The sequence below is a fragment of the Lipotes vexillifer genome, unplaced genomic scaffold, assembly GCF_000442215.2.
Source record: "Lipotes vexillifer unplaced genomic scaffold, Lipotes_vexillifer_v1.1 scaffold397, whole genome shotgun sequence".
Lineage (NCBI taxonomy): Eukaryota > Metazoa > Chordata > Mammalia > Artiodactyla > Lipotidae > Lipotes > Lipotes vexillifer.
The window spans coordinates 4,345,362-4,366,485 of record NW_006772681.1 but is presented as its reverse complement, the minus strand read 5'-3'; the positions used below and the strand labels follow the sequence as shown (position 1 = coordinate 4,366,485).

The 21,124-nt window shown below is 49.7% G+C and overlaps 2 protein-coding genes across 3 annotated transcripts in view; one reads left to right on the top strand and one right to left on the bottom strand.

The window, feature by feature from the left end:
• ASIP (agouti signaling protein) overlaps positions 1 to 2,293 on the top strand; it is an 88,681-nt gene extending 86,388 nt beyond the window's left edge. The window contains exons 3-4 of the mRNA XM_007447804.1: positions 573 to 637; positions 1,892 to 2,293. Of these exons, the coding sequence (XP_007447866.1) occupies positions 573 to 637; positions 1,892 to 2,068 (242 nt within the window). The 3' untranslated portion in view covers positions 2,069 to 2,293. The remainder of the gene's footprint in view (positions 1 to 572; positions 638 to 1,891) is intronic.
• Positions 2,294 to 11,750: 9,457 nt separating this feature from the next.
• Positions 11,751 to 21,124, bottom strand: part of AHCY (adenosylhomocysteinase) — a 16,667-nt gene continuing 7,293 nt past the window's right edge. Inside the window, exons 4-10 of one of the 2 annotated variants that reach the window (XM_007447802.1) lie at positions 19,319 to 19,468; positions 18,118 to 18,230; positions 17,446 to 17,653; positions 17,267 to 17,354; positions 17,049 to 17,166; positions 16,050 to 16,244; positions 11,751 to 12,637 (exon numbers count right to left, since the gene is read on the bottom strand). In XM_007447802.1, coding sequence (XP_007447864.1) covers positions 12,506 to 12,637; positions 16,050 to 16,244; positions 17,049 to 17,166; positions 17,267 to 17,354; positions 17,446 to 17,653; positions 18,118 to 18,230; positions 19,319 to 19,468 — 1,004 coding nt within the window. In that variant the 3' untranslated portion in view covers positions 11,751 to 12,505. The remainder of the gene's footprint in view (positions 12,638 to 16,049; positions 16,245 to 17,048; positions 17,167 to 17,266; positions 17,355 to 17,445; positions 17,654 to 18,117; positions 18,231 to 19,318; positions 19,469 to 21,124) is intronic. The other variant, XM_007447803.1, reaches the window with a different exon arrangement.

The following is a 21,124-nucleotide window of genomic DNA, read 5'->3' as shown; positions in this document are numbered from 1 at the left end:
TGACTTGTCTCTCACTTCAAAAAGAGGATATTCTAGGTATATCAGGGAAGGGACTGGGGCACATTAACATTGACTGATCACCTTCAATGTGTCAGATTTCTGCTTTATAAACATACCTCATTTATCCTCAAGACAACTCTTCAAGGTAGGTATTACAGTATCCTACTTGCAGATGAGAAAACTGAGTCTTAAGGAGATTAAGTAGGTTGCTCAAGGCCACAAAGCTATTATATCACAGAGTCAGGATTCAAATCAGGTATGCCTGGCTCCAAAGCTCTGAGAAATGGAAAATAGGGATACAGGAAAAACAAGTCCATCCATGTACAAGACACTGAGTCCATTTTCCAGGGCCACCTTTGCTTTCCCTCAGAGGACTCTGCTCTCAGTCTCTGTCTCCAGGTCTGCAGCCAGGCTAACAAGAACCTGCTGGCCTAAGTCCCAAGATGTGATCTATCCAGCCAACCCTTCATCTTCTCCCCTACCCTGGGGCTTCCTGGAGCCCCCTCTGCTCCTCCCCCTTCATTGCAGCTCAGGGCCCTCAGAGACTGGCTTTGCTCCTTCTCTCTTTGAAGCACAGAACAAGAAATCCAAAAAGATCAGCAGAAAAGAAGCGGAAAAAAAGAAAAGATCTTCCAAGGTAGGCCTGGGAGCTCACATTGTTGGGGTGGGACTGGACTTAAAGGGAGAGGATCCCCAAGCTCTGGCTAAGAACTAAATAAAAGATTTCCCAGGCCTACATGCCCACAAGAAACTGAAAGCTACCAAAACTACCTGGCCTCAAGCCCTGAACCAGACCCCCAGGAGCTGAAGCCCAGAAAGCTAAGGTTCACTGAGCAAAATAGCTTACCTGCTAAAAAGCATCTTCCTATACTAGCTCACACCCTGCCTGAAATTTCACCATCACTCATTCTTTTGGATGAATGCAATGTTTCCCAAACCTCAGTCATTTCAGAACCATTTCCACAACTTTTACCATATCTGAGTTTCACCTATTTAATATATTTGTTTAAAATTAAAACTTTAATTTTAAAACTTTTCTATCATGGTTATATAGTTATTTAAAAACCTACATAACCAATGTAGAAAACCAGTATCACTTGACATAAATAGAAAATAACCCTAAAAATAAGTAAAATGAAAATAAAACCTTGTTTTTTGAAAACTCAGTTCCTCAATTGCACTAGACACATTTCAGGTACTCAGCAGCCACATATGGCTGACTGGTGGCTGCCTGTATTGGACAGCACAGCAAAGAATGTCCCCAGAAAAGGGAGTAGCAAACTCAAAGCTCCTGCAGTAGGAACTCATTTCTTGTGTTCGGTGCACAGAAGGCAGTGTGGTAAAGACCGGTGGGAGAGGTGGGCGGGCCAAACCACAGAGGGCCTCAAGGACCAGAGTAAGGGGGAGGAGGGTGTGCTTTAAGCCCGAGTGTGATGCCATCATAGGTCTTCTGAGAGGTCCCTTTTGTGCACTGGAGGTTGGACTGTAAGGGGGCAAGAGCCGCAGACAGGGGCCTAGCCCAGGGTAGCAGCGGTAGTGAAGCAGTGGGTAGACTCCAGATCTATTGTGAAGGCAGAACTGACAGGGATTGTGGCTACACTGGAAGGGGAAGACAACAGAGACGGTAGTTAAAAACGGTGGAGCTGAGTGGGATGCCCTAGGGAGAGAAGAGGCCAGGCCGGAGCCAGTTAAGTTTTGATGAAGTGGGGCACTGTTGGGGGAGCAGGCGGGGACCCGCTGGGGTGCCCTGTGGGCATCAGTCGAGCGGGCGGTGGGCAGAAGGTGGGGATGTCTGGTCGGGGGCCTTCATAGTCCAAGGAGTCCCCAGGCAGAGGTGAGGACGAGTGGGGCGGACGTGGACTGCTCGGGCAGCCCCGGCGTTTCCCCGCAGAAAAAGGCTTCGATGAAGAAGGTGGCACAGCCCCGGCCCCCGCCGCCTGGCACCTGCGTGGCCACCCGCGACAGCTGCAAGCCGCCGGCGCCCGCCTGCTGCGACCCGTGCGCCTTCTGCCAGTGCCGCTTCTTCCGCAGCGCCTGTTCCTGCCGCGTGCTCAACCCCACCTGCTGAGCGCGCCTCTGGGTGGTGGGCGGGGGTGGGGCGGGGCTTCCAGGGGCGGGGCCCCCCGGGGCGGGGTTCCCCGGACGGGCCCTTCTGGGGCGGGCGATCTCTAGTAGGTGTGGCTTCCTAGAACAGGGAGTGGGCGTGGCTACTGACGTTGGGCGGAGCTTTCAGGAGGCGGGGCTTCAAGGAGACTTGGCTTGGGTTGGGCTAAAATCCAAATACATATAGGCTAATGAAAGGTGTGTGGCTGTTTCTTTAAAGAACCCGAAAGATCCTTTTCCCTTCGCCGAGTCCCCTTCACCGCAGAAGTTCCGCGGGCTGCGCACTTGCTCTCTCCTGGTCCTGGGGAAACCTGGTTACCTGGCCCTGAGGCTGCCCTCCTGGTAAGCCCATCGCTGGGTGTGGCCGCCAGAGACAATGCTGCCCCCTTCCCTTAAGCCTGGGAACACCCGAAGCTGCCTCCAAAACCAGGGAGGCAGAAAGGAACCATTAAGGAACTACCTTTCGTGTTTCACCCTTTCCCCCTTCTAAGAAGCTCCGCTCAGCGCCCCCAAAACAAGAAAGGCTACAACTCCATACACAGTCTCACTGGGCTGTCTGTCCTAAGGGGTCTGCGGATACAAACTGGGGTGGCTGATTGTGACTGGGCATTGCTCTGGCCTGAGGACCCTAGAGCCTTAGGAGGCTCCCCCAAAATGGCTAGCCTAAGAGACAAATAAAGGAGGGCGGTAGTCTACTGGAGAGGTCTGAGGACCTCAAAGAATCAAAGGAAAAGCCATACAACAAGCCTCAGAAAGGATAGGACTCTGAGGGATGTGAAAGGAGCCAGGTCAAAGTAAACAATGGGCAATGTTTTCAGGGCAAGACGATGGGATAAGTCACCTCCAACAGCTTCAGTTCTTGCATGGGACCATGCATAATTCAAATGCCCTAGAAAGAGAATCTGATTGAGTTTTCCCACTCCCAGGCTAAATGAACACTGATCATTGGTCCCTAGCCATTTTTAATTCTGAAAGCCTAGAGTTTGGGCTCTCCCAAGTAGGAAACATGTGTTCAGGAATCCTTCCTCACTCCCTGCCCGGTCTCGGTCAGCCAGGAAGGAGGCAGTGGGCCTGGGCGTGGTGAGTAGGCAGCAACTTTTGTCCTGGATTATCAGGGGCCTGTCTCCTAAGTGTTCCAAACTGTTGCCTGAGATTCTAAGAGATTCTGAGTCTGTGGGAAACTGAAATGCAGCATTTTATCTCTGGAAGGACCCTGGGAGGTACTGTTTTGGGGAGAGAGGTGGTAAAGGTAGGAAGAGGGTCTGTGTGGGCACAGTCACATGAAAACTCCCAGCACCTTGAGAGGAAAGGGTTCTAAATGACATCACCTACTTGCCCTGCTTGGCTGAGGGCATCCCTGCCAGTAAAAAAGCTGAGGTTTTACCTGTCAGCGTCTCCCAGAGCTGGAGCTCTTCCCCAAGGAATCACTATAAGAAAGAAGAAACTGCAAACGATGGTGATGTAAGAAGATAATTTTTTTTTAATAATACTAACAAGGCCTGTCTGTACATGAGAAAGAGTCTAGAAAGAGGCTATGTGACAGAATAATGCGGAGCAGTTGCCTCAGCCCTGGTAACCACCATGTATCTCGGTCCTTGGAGGTGAGGACAGTGGGGCTCCGGGGTCAGCACAGATGGGGCCACCTCCCCTGACGCACTTGTCAACTTACAATCTTCCCTCTTTCAAATGTTTTAAAACTCCCTCCTTTCCAAGGACCTTTCTCAACTGGAGACCCTTGTTGTGCCTGCAGTGACATAACCAGTATGGAATGGAGGAGGCAAACATCAGACCCTGGACCGGACAGAGCTCAAGCCACCTAGATGGAGCACACACACAAAAAGATGGGTGCTCCAGGCTAGGCTGGGGACACGATTCTGCACATTGGGAAAGTCTGTGTTTCTCTGGGCTTCTATTTACTTGTCTGTAAAATGGGATATAATCACTCTTGCTGTTCTTGTTATAAATCTGAACTAGTGTTGCTTCTTATACCTTAACACAACAAGCAACATACACACACAGACAGAGAAAAGCTACCAGTTGCTTGTTTTTGTTTTCTGTCATTTTGGCTGCATGCCCACAGGGCAATAACCTTTTGTTCCTTTGTACCACAGCTGCTGCTGAGTAAATGTCATCAGTAATTAGAATATTGGGAATACTGCAGCTGCTGCTCCTGTTTTCCAGACATTGCTCACCTACCAGGCACCATTTGGCCCCCTATGAGTGAGGCCAGAGATGCAAAGCCAAAGACCCAGTCCATTAGTGACAAAACCACTAGGCTGCTGAATCCAAACAACCGCATGGAGGCCCAACCCATTCACTCATTCAGCAAATGTGTATTGAGCATGTACTAGGTGCCAGGCATTGTGCCAGGTGCTGTGAATACTGTGGTGAACAAGTCCAATCCTCTCCTTACAGAGCTCATGGTCCAGTGGACCATGGCCACCAGCCCTTGTTGAAGGTTAGAACCATTGTTAGCATGTTTGGTCTGTTCCCTCAGACTCTCAGTTCTTACTTCTGTTGACTCAGATCCCTGGTTAGGTATTTATCTGCCCAAGTTCCCCTTCAGCTTGAGAGCCTAAGATTCATCCAGAATTCCTCCTCAAGCCTTAGGGTCCTGAGAGAATGGTTCTGGGTCTCTGCAAAATCCTGCCTGAGTGACCAGAATTGAAATACATCTGTGACTCAGAGTTGTGAAGATCTGGGACACACACACCCTATTTCCCACACCATTATTCATATTTCTCTCCCCCATTTCCCATACACACACGAAGTGCAAAGGTGAATTCTGTCCTAGATATATTCTACTTTTGTGGATATTGATTTAGGATCATTTCTTCCTGTAGAGCATGGCCTTACACTTGTGCCAAAGTTCTCAGTGTGGCCTTGAAGAAGTCACTGACCTCTTGATGCTACTACCATTTCCCCATTTGCAAAATTCGGAGCAAATCAGTCAGAATGTTTTGGTTGCAAACAACAGAAACGATTCTGGCTAGCCTAAGAAACAAATAAAGGGGGGCAGTAGTCTACTGGAGAGGTCTGGAGACCTCAAAGAATCGAAGGAAAAGCCATACAACAGGCCTCAGAAAGGATAGGTCCCTGAGGGATGTGAAAGGAGCCAGGCCAAAGAAACCAATGGACAGCGTTTTCAGGGCAAAGCTATGGGATAAGTCACCTCCAACCACTTCAGTTCTTGCATAGGACCATTCATAATTCAAATTCCCAAGAGAGGGAATCTGATTGACCTGAAGTGGTACCCAGGAAAGGGTGGCCCATCTTGATAGACAGTCCCACAGAGTCTGTTCATAATGTGGGAGGGGTAATTCTCCAATTTTAAAAAACCAAAGATACAGTTACTGGAGGGCAAAATCCACAACTGGCCACTATGAGAGAGCTGGTCTCTGGATTTATTCTGAGGACACTTTTGGCACCAGAAATTCTGCAACATAATCTGAAGCAATGGTTTTCATTTTTTTTTTTTTTTAGGAGAGGTACCCTTTCCTCAGTTGAATTCTTAAGGGGGAGCCCCATTATATAATACACATTAAAACAGTTTTAAGTTACTATAAGGTTCTAATGATGCACACAAAAATTTGAAATCAGCGATTAGAGATTAACAGTTGCCCTCCCGTATCAGCCTCAGCAACCAGTTTGTTTCCATCTTTTGTTTTGGTTGCACAGTACCGAAAAAGGTCTAATTCACACAGAGAAGTTGTTGCAAAATGGTTTTAACAGCTCACGCTGTGACCTCAGAACAGTCTCCTGTTAAACAGAAACAGCAAGAGGTTTATTTCAAAATCTAGTCCAGGGGGTCTCCAACGTGTTAAAATTTGGTGCCTAGCACATTTAAACATGAATGTTTTTATTACTTTTAAATGGCTTCAAAGTTTTTCAAAGTAGAAGTTGAAGCTTATGCTTCTACAGAAGCAATATACTTCAAAAACCACTACCCTGGGCTTCCCTGGTGGCGCAGTGGTTGAGAGTCCACCTGCTGACTCAGGGGACACGGGTTCGTGCCCCGGCCAGGGAGGACCCCACGTGCCGCGGAGCAGCTGGGCCAGTGAGCCATGGCCGCTGAGCCTGCGCGTCCGGAGCCTGTGCTCCGCAACGGGGAGAGGCCTCAACAGTGAGAGGCCCGCGTAGCGCAAAACAAACAAACAAACAAAAAACACCACTACCCTGAGGCGTAGCAGATCCTCAAGACCTCAAATCCCTTCCTGGCTTGTGGACCACAGGCCAACCTAATTGGCAATCTTTGGATCCTTACTCTAAGTGCCTCCACCTGTTTGAACAACTACAGATGTAGCATCTTCACCCACTGTCAAGAAATTACTCCCAGTCATACAATAGGAACTTTATAAAGGAATTTAACTCCAAAAAACAATTCCCATGTGTGAAGGGGACAGAATAGGTAAAGAAAAGAATTTAATTTTAACTGAATTAGCCAAACCATCTGTAGTGAACTTCAGATTAGTCTAGAATAAACGTGTTCCTCCCTTTCTTCTTCCATGCACGAAGTATATTTATTGTGAGGCAAAGGGGGGGTGTGTTGTGGGACTGCGGGTAGGGCAGGAATGTCTTCTGTTTTCTCAGTAAAATCATCAAATGTTTATGTTCACTCCAGAAAAGAGTTTTATACTGATGGCTTGCAGAGAGACAGTAGCTATTGTCAGCTCTCCCAGCTGGCTATGGGAGTTGTAGAATCTGGGAGGTGGCACCACCTAATGGTGATGATGATGATGATGATGACGATGATGATCATGCCTTCTTGTTATCTGCGGAGCCCAGCAAATAGCTTCATTCCTTTGACTCTTGAAGATTTTCACATCTTTCAGAGCTCCTCTTTGGAATTCCTGGACCCAGTGGCTGCATAGACTACCAGAGCAATAATAAAATCATGACTACTAAAGAAAAATTAATATAATGATGATAATGATAAAAACCTTCCTAAATTACCTAATTTTATAAGATCACATTTACAAGCCATTAAATGAGCTGATTTCTCCCCAAATCAAAAACTAGAGCCTTATGACTTTGGGGAAAAGTTTAGTTTTTTGCGTTTTTTTTTTTTCTTTTTTTCTCTCATTATTTATCCCAATGTCTATCAACATCTGGAATTCTGCATAATGTATACATATCAGAGGTTGCAAAAGAAACGGAGAGAAGGGGCCTGGCGGGGAAGGGAGGGCAGCGCAGCCCCTGAGGAGCTGGGAAATAAAGAGGGTTATTTGATAAGGGGAAGGGGACATTGAATTCAGTGATCAGCCAAGGGCTACCCTTTTAAAATCCCAAAGCAGCCTTGGTTTCCCAGTCTTAAATGATCTTGAAATTAATTGATCTTTGTCTAACAGAACCTTCCCACCGCCCCCTACCCAGGAAGGTCCAGCTGTCCTGGAGCACCTCAAGTAATCCTCAGTAATTTCACCCAAACCAGAATCATGGAGCCCCCTGCACTGGCTCTGAGATGAGTGCAGAGCCTCTGGAGGGTCCTGAGATGCTCCCCCTCTCCCCAGGATGCCTCTGAGGTTGTTGCCTGCCTTTTGCCAGGGACCCAGGGCTGCTGCTAACAGCCTGAGGCCTGTGTGATTTTAACTATCATAATATCATACTAATAATGTCTATTGATTGAGCAGCTACGTCATGCCAGGATGATACCCAAGCTCCCAAATTTGCTTCTTGAGGTAAGAATTATAGTAAATAAGGGAACTTGGGGCTCAGAGAGGCTAGGTATTGTGCGTGGACCTCACACCTCAGCGCTGGGATTCACACCCAGCCCACCACATTCCAAAGCCTACGCCCTTAACCACGAGGCCACTGAAAGCCAGGCAAAGGAGATTCTGTCTGCCTAGAGCCGAAACCTTGCAGGAGCCTCAGCCCCAAGGTTTTCTCCCATTTTCTCTCCTGGTGTCATTTCTGTCTTCTCCACCTCAGCAGGACACTTGAAATTGCCAGAGACGGCAACCCTGTTCAAATGGGCTAAAGGAAAAAAAGGGAACTTTGTTGTTGTCACAGCACTAAACAGTCCAGTGGGTAGATCTAGTTAGCATAAAGCATGGCTAGATTCAGGTCCTCTGGAATGTGTCACTCTGTCTCTCAGTTCTATGGTGGTGTCACCCTCAGGCAGGCTTCCCCTCATGGGGGCAAAGAAGCAGCTCTAGGCTCACATTCCTGCCAAGCCTGGGAGCCCTAGAGAAGAGAGCACCTTTTCTCCATTTTCAGGACAGGTGGGTCTCTTTTACAGTTGCCACATGCTGTGCAACAGGCACTGGGTGGGAGGGGTCGCAAGGGAACTTGTTAGAAATGCAAATTATACAGCCCCATCTCAGGCCTACTGAATCAGAAGCTCTGGGGGTGAGCCCAGCAATCTGTGTTTTAACAAGCCCTCCAGGTGGTCCTGACACACTCAGGTTTAAGAACCACTGGGTTAGTGGGGATCTGTACAAGCCAGCAGTTAGAAGAGCCAGCAAGTTCCCCACAAAGAGACGTGCTGAGGCAGGGCATTCTGTTGGACATACCGTGGGTGTATGTTCCCAGCTACTCCTGTTTCTCTCCCTTGTAATAAGGCAAGTATGAAAAGAACTGTGAGTGGGGGCAATCAGACTATCAGGGTACTTAGCAGTGTGAATGTAGGTACCAACTATTTATGGAGTTATCAGGAAAAGCCCACTGCCCAGCACCTGGGGTCTTTTGGGACCCCTCGGAGGTTTTAACTCCTCCAGCCAGGGAGAGGAAGCCAGCAGACCTGAGGGAATCTGTCTCCAAGCGCAGCCCACACTGGGTGTAGGCAGCCCAGGGTAAGCTCCTGGGATCACTGTTGGACAGTTCTCTGTATTGCACCACACCAGATTTCTAGTAAAAATTCTGAAATCCTGGGGTTGAATCTGGACCAACTATGTGAGCTATGTGCCTATCCTTGAGCCAGTTTGGAGAGTATATCCATGAGGAACTTACTGAAGCTGATTGACAAGGCCTGATCACATAAGCAACCCTGGCTGCCTCCATCACTTCAAGCAGATTTCCTAGCCTTGTCCTCTGGGATAGTCCTGAGTGGGTCTCAGGGATGAGAATCTGGATTCCTGAAGTTTCCTGAAACCTCAGCTCCCCAAAGCAGAGCCAACCCCTGCCTGCTGCCTCTTGTAGTTCTCCTGGCATAAGCAGGCCCTCAAGCCCTCCAAGCTCCTCATTACTTGTCTCCAGCAAGACTTGAAAAGGGATTCCAGCACATCTAGCCTAGCAAGGCCCTCCCACCATAACCTGCCACGTAGAGGTGGGCAGAGGGCCTTGGTGCAGGAAAGAGCTCTTGCCTAGAGGCAAGCAGGACACCTAGATCTGCAGGGTGACTTTGGACGTCACTTAAACTCGCATTTCTCCACATACAGATGCTGGATTTGGCTCTATAGATGCTCTAAGTTCCTTCAAGTTCTAAGATCCTAAGATTTTTCTAAAGTACTGTTTAATTTTCTAAATATCCTAAATTTCCTGCCTTCCAAACAGCTCCTTCCCACCCAGTGGTACCTGACACAGCCCTGAAAACTTGACATAAAACTCTTTATAGGGCTTCCCTGGTGGCGCAGTGGTTGAGAGTCCGCCTGCCGACTAGTTTTTAGCCCTTCATGCCCATCAGACTGCAGGCCATCGACAAGGGTTTTGCTTGACACCATATACTTTTAAAAGTTAGACTAAACAAGCCCTTCTTTCTATCACTCAGATGCATTTGCACTCAAACAGTAGAAGGAGTGGAGTTTCAATGCCAGATACAGCCAAGGGCATATGCCAAGCATGATGCTGTGGACTCATGGCTGGGAAAGCTGATCTGAGAGGCAGGATTGGCCTCAATCTCCATCTCCTCATGTTCTCCTGTGTACTCAACTCTCACTCAGCTCTGGAGGAAGAGATACTAAAGACAGCCCCATCGGCAACCCACTACCTTCTGTCAAAACGTCATGCCTTGAGTAGAGCAACCTTCACTTAAACACTCCCCATTTGTCTCACACAAGTGCCTGGCCCAGGACTCAGACCAACCTGAGATGGAGTCCAGGCAGCACCACTTACCGTGTGATCTTAGGTCAGGCCATTTGGCCTCTCTGAATCTCTCCGCTAATTAATACCAGGTGATAGCCAGAGGCTGAGAATACAAAAACAAGCCACAAGTATGAATGTTCAGTCAAGTAGGGTTGTTTCAGGGATCTGTACAGCTCAAGGATTAAAACTAAGGTCTCATCCTAGTGTTCAAGGGCTCACTTTCCTGTCTCCCAGGCCACCTTTCTAGCCCTCTACCTCATAGCTCCCCCTATATTAAGCTCCCTGCCCCCTAACTCACTCCTGCTTAAGTTGTTCTGCTGCCCAAAATGCTCTTGCCTTCAATTCCTATTAAAAATCTTTAGTTCTTTCAAAAGCCATTTCAAGGGACTTCCCTTGTGGTCCAGTGGTAAAGAATCCGCCTTCCAATGGCAGGGGATGCAGGTTCAGTCCCTGATCGGGAAACTAAGATCCCACATGCCACAGGGCAACTAAGCCCACGCGCCGCAACTACTGAGCTTGTGTGCCTCAACTAGAGAGCCCGCATGCTGCAAACCAGAGCCCATGCGCTCTGGATGCGCCACAGCTAGATAGAGAAAACCTGCGTACCACAACTGGAGAGAAGTCCGAGCGATGAAACTGGAGAGAAGCCCACGTGCTGCAATGAAAGATCCCAAATGCTGCAAATAAGACCTGACACAGCCAAAAACATAAAAATAAAATAAATAAAATATTAAAAAACAAAACAACAAAATCCAATTCAAGCATCACCTTTTCCCTCCTGCCTTTCAGTGCTGCCAGGCACTGAACTCTAAAGCTGAGCAGAGAAAGGGAAGTGCCAAGAGATGGCAAATCTGTTTGTATGCCTGCCTTCTCCTTCTAGCTTGAGATTCCCAGCAGGCTGGGGTTAGGTCTCAAACAACCCAGCATCCCCATCAGGCCTTCCATGAGTGGATGACCCTTAGAATAGTCCCTAGTTACCCTTCCCAGGCAGGTTCTTGTTTTTCTCTGACTTCCAAGACCAGAACAGGGGTTCAGTAAATGACAGTTTAGGCAAATAGAGCACCCCATTTCCCACCCACCTTCCTGTGATTTGAATCATGATGAGGCCAGTTCTAACTGTGGACTTTAGGAAAGACGCTTAACTTCTATAAGTCTCCATTCTCATCCATAAAATTAGGATAATAATATTACTAAGCTTGTTGCGAGAATAATGAAACTACAAAGCACCTAGTACTCAGGAGATGCTCAATAAACAACAGTCCCCCAAGGAGCAATGGATCAAGCCAAAGTGGAAATGGGGAGAAAACAAAATTATAAATTGGAACAGAAAAAAATAAGGTAGAGGAAATAAATACAAACAGAGATTACAATAAATACAAATAGGTTAATCTCACCTATTAAACGACTCTTAGGTTGGGGAAAAAACAGGCTGTTTACAGAAGACACACCTGAAGACACAAGAGTTCTCTCTTCATTTTACCCAGTCTTCCAAGCCCAAGGGTGTGCCTGCAGCCCGTCACCCAACACTGCAACACAGCAGACTATTACAGCACATCAGACTGTTACCCCTTGGCTTACACCATACATTGTTGGCAGTGGATTATCTATAAAATAAAGGCTCAAAATTCTTTTAGGCACCAAAATTTTTATTAACCCACCTTCTTGCTCTCTTTTAACATTATAAACCAAATTAATCTCTTTTTGACCCAGAGTTGTGATGAGAACATCAAGTTACAATGCTCTTTTACGTTTCTCTGGCCCCTCTCAACCTCTGGCTGTCACTTCTCTCGTCCTTTCTTGGCTATCCCTTAACAATATATTCCAACCCCTGTAAAATAGGGACTAAAAGGACCAACCTCATCGTTCTGAGGTTTAAGAGAATGCCAAGCACTAAGCCGGGCTCTCAGGAGCATTCAAACTCCAACAGTTCCTCCACACCCTTTGACATAGCTCCTTCTCATCTGTCATGGGCTGAGGAACCAATGAACCTGTAAACCAAGAACATGGGTATAAAGTCCATAGGCCAAGTGAGGGCCTGGATGGTAAAGTGCATGGGCTTTGTGAACACCACTGCCAACTTCCAGCCTAAGGAAGGACTGACTGAGTGAGCAGTTCCAGAACCCCTGAGCTCATGGCTCCCTGTGGGTAACTCCCATGTACCTCTATCATGACCAGGGCTTGAGGAGGGACTTCTCAATTCCCCCTGCCACACTTGGAACAGTATGAGGGATGCAGCAGAGGCCAAAGACTGAGTGACTAGCCCCAGGGAGTTGATGGGGAACATTATCAAACCGATCTCAAAGGTGGTGCCATTTGCTCTTGGGGAGGAGAGGTGGGACCCGGGCAAGGACAGCAGCTGGAAGGCAAAGGGCAGGCCTGGTTCTCAGTAGCGGTAATGGTCAGGTTTGAAGGGGCCATCGCAGGACATGCCCAAGTACTGGGCCTGCTTCTCAGTCAGCTTGGTCAACTTCACATTCAGCTTGCCCAGGTGGGCTTCAGCCACTGCTTCATCCAGCTGGGGAGAAACACAGAAAAAGCTGGAATCGGTGCCATGCTCTGGGATCCCTTACCTGCATCTAGCTGCCAAAAGAGGCAGGAACTGTTCTGTTGTGACATCTGCAGAGTGTTAAGCATATTACTTCATTCTATCCTCACAGCCAGCCTCCAGTGTGGCTTTTGGCTACTCAGCCCCCCTTCTTCAAGGGGGAACCAAGCTATATCCTCCCCTCCAAGCAGCCCTAATGGGACAGTCAATTACATCTCCTTCCTTACCCTCCACCAACCTAAGCAGCTAACCAAAATGCTTCTCTGGAATTTATCTATGGATAGGACATATTTTCATGACAGGGGCTTTCAGGATTCCTAAACAGGGAGGCTATCAGTCTCTGCTCACCAGGGGCAAGTCTATTTGACAAGTTAAGTGAATGTAGGGGGAAAAAAGAGCCAAGAGACAGAGAAAGAGCTCTGATGCCACTGATCCCTGGATCCAGTGTCTGAATCTTAGACTCCTCCATTACAGAACCAATAGAGTTCCTTTTTAGATTACACTGGTTGTGTTTGTTTCAAAATACATCCCTAGCACTGGTGGTATAGTGGTGAGCATAGCTGCCTTCCAAAATACGTCCTTAAAATCTTTGTCTATAAATTCATAAAACTCCTTCCTTCAAGAGGTGGAGCCTAATTCCTCACCCCTTGAGTGACTCAATTCTAATGAAGAGAATAAAGCAGAAGGGATGGTGTGTGACTTGGAGACTGGGTCCTAAAAGCCACTTCAGCTTCCTCCTTTGCTCTCCCCCTGAATCTGGGGGAGGCCAGCTGCCATCTCATGAGGAAACTTAAGCAGCCCTATGGAGATACTCACGTGGCAAGGAACCACCTGCCAACAGTGATGTGACGCGGATCTTCCAGCTCCAGTCAAGCCTTCAGATGACTGCAGCCCTGGCTGACATCTCAACTACAACCTCATGAATTAAGCTGCTCTCAAACTCTCAACCCACAGAAACTGAAATAATAAATGTTTATTGTTTTAAGCTGGTAAGTTTTGTATTTAAACTGCTATACAGTAACAGATAACTAATACACCAGCTTGAACAGGGTTTCTATCTACCACTTGCCACCGAAAGGATCCTAATAAAAAAATTGCCATCTCCTTTCACAAATGTGGAAATCAAGGCTCAGAAAGGTGGAATGACTTGCCCAAGGTCACAAAGCTAGTTAATGACAGAGCTAGGATTTGAATCCAGGGTCCACCTGGCTCCAAAGTCCCATAACTTGTCTCAAGTTATCGTCTCCAAGGCAGCTTCGAAGAGACAGAACAGAAACCAGGGAGGACAGAGGCTGGGCTTAGATAAGGCCTATATCTAAGTCTGACCAGTGCTGAAATGCATAAAGTGGGCCTGAGAAGAAGGGCAAGTGGCTGTACTTAGAGAAGGATCAACCCTAAGCGGGGCTCTCACTTTCTCAGCATCCAGCTCCGGGTGGGGCCTCTTTCTACCCCCAAGTCCCATCCCATAATGGCACAATAGCCTTTAACCACAGCCCAGCCCAGACAGCTTTACATTCCCAAGTGGTTTCACACTCACGGTCTCATTAGAGGCTCACAAACACCCTTAAGAAGGAGGCCAGGGTTTATTCTTCTACTTAACAAATGAAGAAACTGGGGAGAGGCAGGCAAAGGCAGGAGCAGAGCCCAGCCCTAAGTCCTAAGTCCATGTCAGCTCTGGAGGCAGAATGAAGGTCTCCAGTGCCCAGACGACACAATGAATTCTCCCTTCTCTTGGCCTGGCCTAGCCGAGAACACCCTTCCTTCTCCCTGCTCCCCGTACCCAGGAGGACATAACGGTTAACAACTTGGACAGGCAGGGGTGGGACGCACTCTTGGCCCAATACTTTGCAGCTGTGGAGGAAAGTCACCCTCTGAAGCTTAGTTTCTTCAGCTGTAGGCTGGGTCTCTCAGAGCTGGTACAGAGATCAGTGATATTCAAGAGCGCTTGGTGCAAGTACCTTAAAAAATGGTGGCTGCTCTCTCTGTCATTGTTAACCAAGGTACATAATCCCTCTCCCACATCTCGCATGTGAGATGTGAAGCCTGTCCCCAACCCGTATCTTGGCAGTGATGAAGGAAGGAGACGGGATGGGGCCAGGTGCTGGGGTAGGAGGTGAGCTCTTTGCCTTCACTTCCAACCCCAGCCTCATTTTAAGGGCCTGCCCAATCTCTCACTATATTCACAGTCGTATTTCCTCCAACTGAGATCAGATGAGGGGTCGAAGGAGACTTTTTTAACTGCACAACCAGCATGGGGACCTGGCAGGCTGCCCAGGACAGGACAGCCCCTTGAAGCCCTTACAGGTAAAACACCTGGTCAGGCAAGACAGTGCCTGAGGAAGACTAGGGGGAAAGGAGTTGGCTGGCTCGGGGGCAGACAACCCAGCCTCCTCCTGCTTCTCATCAGTTGGCAGACCAGCTTTTCAAAGGGTGGGAGGAGTGGTATGAAGACTCCACCGCAGCCTCTCCAGCAGCCAAGGGCTGGAAGCAAGAGCGACTCTTACCATTTAGCTGAGAGGGAAATTGAGGCCCAGTCAGGCAAAGTAGCAAAGCCAAGTTCACCCATGACACTGGCAAAAGAAAAGCCAGGACTAAAACATAGTGTTCTGATCTGTGGGAGAGGGCGGAGGCAGGGGGTGTTAGGACAAGCACTGGATTTGACGTCAGACGACCTCATTGTCATGGTTAATCTGACCACACACTCACAACACGTCAGGTGCCATGCTCAGTGTGTTAGTGGCATCATCCCATTCCAAGGCCACAATCACGCAGCCTGTAGGCTGCATATGGCTTACAAACACGTCCAAGTTAACCAACCTGGTTACATTTAAAAACTGAATATTTCACACAAATATACTCATATCTAGCTTCCTTTGAAACGTCAGGAGCCCTGGTCCAGTAGGTCCAGGTTGATGACAGGCAGCCAGCCTCTTCAACTGGGGCACGTGCTCTTTGGTCAGTTCCCACCCAGCCCATTTACCTGCCCAATCCCTGTGGGCATGTGGGTTTGTGACCTGTGATCTAAGGAAATCCTCACAATCCTTAAGGAGGTACTATCACCTTCGTTTTACAGATAAGGAAATGGAGGCACAGTTACACATCCTCTAAGTGGTAAGGGTGAGATTCAAACCTGGGTGTGTCTCACTCCAAAGCCCATGCTCCTCTCACCACCCAGCCCTGCCACTCTGGGAGTTATTCCCTGCTTTGGGCCCCAATTTCCTCCTCTGTTAAATGGAGAGAATGATTTCTGCCCTGCGGAGGACCCTATGAAGATCTTCAAGAGAGTAGAGAGGTGAGTACTGTATGAACTCTGGCAAGGCCTGCATGGAGAGCCCAGGGCTGGACACATGACCCTTGGCCAGGGGTGGTGGTAGGAACCCACCTTCTTGGGCAGAAAGTGCACCCCGATGGGATACTTGTCTGGGTGGGTCCACAGCTCAATCTGTGCCAGCACCTGGTTGGTGAAGGAGTTGCTCATCACGAAGCTGGGGTGGCCCATGGCGCAGCCCAGGTTGACCAGCCGGCCCTCGGCCAGAATGATGATGCGGCGCCCATTCTTCAACAAGTAGCGGTCCACCTACAAGTGGGCAGCACAGCGGTAAGGGCTGGTGGGCACAGCTCCCAGTGTCCACCTCTATCCTCATCCTACCCTCCTGTCCAGCAGGCCTCCCGACCTCCAGCAGGGCCCACAAAGGGCCTGGACTGCCCCAGAACAACCTCCAGCACAGGGCCTGGCACACACAATTAATAAGAGCCAGTATTTGTTATGCAACCCTGAGCGGCAGACCTCATAGGTCTGCTGTGAGAATTTAAAGAGCTGACATGTAAAAGGCACTTAGTTTAAGTACTACGTATTAACTAATGTTATTATTATTGGCACATGCCCTGGGCTAAGAACATACATATAACCATATATACATATATACACAATATATATATAAAATTATCACATCTAATCCTATTAACAACCCTGTAAATTAAGTACTGCTATTATCCCCATTCCACAGATAAAGAAACTGAAGTTTAAAGGGTTAAGTTCTTTGTCCAGAGCCACACATTACAAAGTGGCTGCAACATGAGCCTGGACAGTCTGAGGACAGATCCCACGTTCTCAATCACCATGCCTAGTAACAAGTTGAATACAGTGGTACTCAACCTTGGCTGCACATCAGAACCATCTTGGGACCTTTAAAAATGGGGATGCCTTGGCCTCACTCCAAGATTCCAATTTAAGCAGCCCTGAAACCAGTCCCTCTTCTGCCCATCCCACTGTCCAGGATGCCAGAGCCTCATCATCTGACTTCCTGGATGGCCAGCCCACGAGCACGCCCCCCTCAGCGCTCCATCCACCAAGCCTGCTGGCAGGGCTGGGGCTTCTCACCTGGGGCTTGATGTTCACCTTCTCCACAGCGTTCTCATTCAGCCACTTGACGTCAATCTCCACGTCAAAGTGTCCAATGTTACACACAATGGCGTCATCTTTCATCTGTTCAAAGTGCCTGTGGAGGAGCCCCAGCCTGTGACAGACTGTCAGGGACCAAAAGCAGCCGCAAGCCTGCCCCCTCCTTCACTCCCTGGGACCCCCCGCCTGGCGCCTACCGGCCGAGGATGATGTCGATACAGCCCGTGGTGGTGACAAAGATGTTGCCCTCCTGACAGGCCTCATCCATGATGGTCACCTCATAGCCTGTGTAGAGACAGTGTCTGTGCGTCATCCAGGGTGGCCCTGCCCCCCCTCTGGCCCCAGTGGCTGACAACCAACCTTCACCCTATCATACCCTCCATGGCAGCCTGAAGCGCATTGATGGGGTCGATCTCCGTGATGATGACACGGGCCCCGAAGCCCCTGAGGGCCTGGGCACAGCCCTTGCCCACGTCGCCATAGCCCGCTACCACCGCCACCTTGCCTGCAATCATCACGTCCGTGGCCCGCTTGATGCCATCTATGAGGGACTCCCGGCAGCCATAGAGGTTGTCAAACTTGCTCTGAAAGGAGAGGGGGCAAGGCGGCTACGGGGGCAGGCGAGGCCCTGGGGCCTCAGACCCGCTCTCAACACCTCAGCCTGGTGGGCCTTGGGCTGATCACCTCCCGGGACTGCTCCCCACCAGCTAATGTGCTCATGTGCCCCTTGCCCTGCTCAGTCCCACAACTTTCTCCCTGGCCTTTCTCTGCCAGTCCAGAAGGCTTCCTGCGGATCAACTATGAGAGATTGTCCGGTCATAGAATCTGCTTCACGTTAAACCTCTTGATGCCCAGCTCTGAGGCTCACTGCACAGTTCTTTGCTTCTTTAATGCTTTGCCTCATGACCCTAAGTCTACAACCCCTTTCCCCCCTCAAATGAGGGCTATGCCCCTAGCCTACAGCCTTCCCAGGGGACTTTCTGCAGGGCCTACTCCTGAGCTGCTCTGGGAACCAACAGCTGGAGCCATCACTGCCCCACAGGCTCACCTTGGTGACAGAGTCGTTGACGTTGATGGCAGGCACCTTCAGGATCCCGCTGGCCATCATCTTGTACAGGTTGTGGACCCCCGTTGTGGTCTCTTCGGAGATGCCTCGGATGCCTGAACAAGAGAGGAGGGGATGAATTTCAGGCCAGGAAGGAGCGGCCCAAGGGACAGGGTGGCCTCTGAGATGAAACTCCAAGAGCCTCAGAGAGCCCACAACTGAACTCACCCAAATTCCTTATCTTTGCCTCCTAAAGCCGCTCCTCCTTCTGGATTCCTATCTCTGTAACGGACACCACAGCCCACCTAATCACCTAGGCCAGCATGAGGAAGGAGCCACTACCATCACCAGGCCTATTGATTCTACCTCCCAACAACTCGCGAACTCTCCACTTGCGCTGTCACTGCCCTAGTCCCTGCCACCATCGTCGCTTGCCCCTCCCGGCCACAACTCATCCTCTACACGGCAGCCATTTTTTTTTTTGCGGTACGCGGGCCTCTCACTGCTGTGGCCCCTCCCGTTGCAGAGCACAGGCTCCGGACGCGCAGGCTCAGCGGCCATGGCTCACGGGCCCAGCCGCTCCACAGCATGTGGGATCCTCCTGGACCGGGGCACAAACCCGTGTCCCCTGCATCGGCAGGTGGACTCTCAACCACTGCGCCACCAGGGAAGCCCACAGCAGCCATTTTTAACATGTACATTTGCAGGGAAGTCTTTTCAGTACCATCCAATTACTTCCCTTTACTCTCAGGATCAAGCCAAACTCTTTTCTCAGTCTATTCTATTAAGTCTTTACACATCTGATCTTCACTAAAGCTCCAGCCACAACCTGCAATTCTCCCCAGTGAAGGAAGCTACCATGCTGGCTTTCTGTTTCATGAATGGTCTATCCTTTCCTGCCTCAGGGCCTTTGCACTCACTACACTACCCCACTTTCCTCCCCACCCGCTTTTAACAAAGCTGACGCCTTCCCAGCTGTTCTCAGCCCTGGCCTTGGCTTGCCCTTGGGCCAGCCAGCCCTCCCCTAGCCACCCAGCCCCGAAGCCAGGCCCCAGCACACCTACAGGAGCCTGCTGTTCTCCCACCTTCCACAGAATCTGCTGCTCAGAGGCACTGGGAGTCCTGCCAGGCCTGCTGATTTCATGTGGACAAGCAGGCCCCGTTTAAACCACTAGCACCCAGCCTACCCACCCATCCTACTCACCTGACAGGAGCTGTGGGTACTTGGTGTGGATGAGGTTGGTGAGGTCACCACCATCGTCCAGAATCATGTTGAGGGGCCCGTCCTTGAAGTACAGCGTCTGCTCAATGCACCACAGATACTCCTCGTCCGTTTCACCCTTCCAGGCGTACACTGGAGAGTGAGTGGCACATCAGGGCCTGGCCCTCCCCACTGGCACTTGCTCCAGGGACCCACCTGGATAGAGCCAATACTATCTCCGTCCTAATTCCCATCCCCTGCCACCTCTAGCACCTCTGAGGACTCAGCAATGGTAAGAACACAACTTGGAGCCAGAGAAATCTGAGTGCAAATCCTGGTTCTGCACTCACCAGCTGTGTGACTTTGGGAAAATCACTTCACCTCTCTGAGCCTCAGTTTCCTCATCTATAATAGTATGGATTATGAGACAGAGGCCAAGTACAGAACCGCCCCCCCCCCCATATATAGGTATCTGGAAATAATTATTTCCTTTCCTACCTCTTCTGTCTGGGCCCCCAACCCAGTGACCAGGGCTCCTACCCACAATGCCTACTGCTAGGATGGAGGTGCACAGGGGCAGGAAGCCACACTCAGGTGGACCCAAGCGAGACAAGATCCGAGATTCATTATGCACTGAAAGGACTTGATGGGCCAGCAGTCTCTGTGGTAGGTTATCCTAGGCAAAGTCTGGCCAAAAACTACTAACAGCAGCTATCATGTATGGAGCACTTTCTCAGTGCCAGACATTACTCTAACTGCTTCATGCCCCATCTCATTTTTCCTCACAGAAACCCTGTGAGGCAGCCATTACCATCATCATCACTTACAGATGCCCAGAGAGGGGCTAAGATGTGCCCAGATCACTCAGCATGGCATTCATGAGCAGGCATCAGAACCCAGGGCTCCTGGGAATTCGAGGGCAGACCAGTGGTTAGGACTCTGCACTTCCACTGCTAGGGGCCCAGGTTTGATCCCTGGGCCCCTAGGGTCAGGGAATTAAGGTCTTGCAAGCTGCATGGCACAGCCAGAAAAAAAGAACCCAGGGCTCCTGACTGCCAGCCCAGGCTCCTCCCATCATATGGGACAACTGAGACACAGGTGTGGGGCTCCCATGAACCTCCTGTGAGCAAAGGATACCTGCCAAAGCAGGGCCAGCTTCCCCTCCCCCAAACTGGGGCAGACAATGGTATTAAAAACAAAACCTTCCCCAGAAAAGGGCCATGGAGCCCAAACTAGGCTGAGGAGGTGGGGACAGGCCGACCCAGCCTTGGTCAGTCTCTGGAGAGGTCCTCCCCCACTCTTTACCCTCCACCTGTGGCTGGTTAGAAGGAACTGTGAATGTCCTATTTCATCATCAGAGCTAACCACTGCCCTCCCCAAGCCCAGGCAGACTTGTGTCTGTTTCCCCAGCAGCTTGTGAGAAAGTCTTTCCTCTTTGGTCCTGGTATTTCCCCAGCGCCCTAGACCATCAGATACTATGCAATGGACCTCTGGGACTTTTTTCTGCCCAGTATCCCTCCCTGATTCTTTCGGAAACAGACCCACATCATTCCTTTAAAGAATTTCCCCTCTTCAACATCATGTGGTTCCCAATCATTAGATCCCACCCTTCCTGATCACATGACTTGAACTGGGCAAGTAAGTGCCTTCAATAGGATTTTAGATGACAGTTGGACAAAACAGTTCTTTCCAATGGGTCACTAGGCTAGGATTCTGTGGCCATGACTCCTCTCCTCTACCGCAGGGAAGTCTGTAGCAGTAAAAGTCAGTGAAGCAAACAGGGAAAAGCAGAGCCACTTCATGCATTCC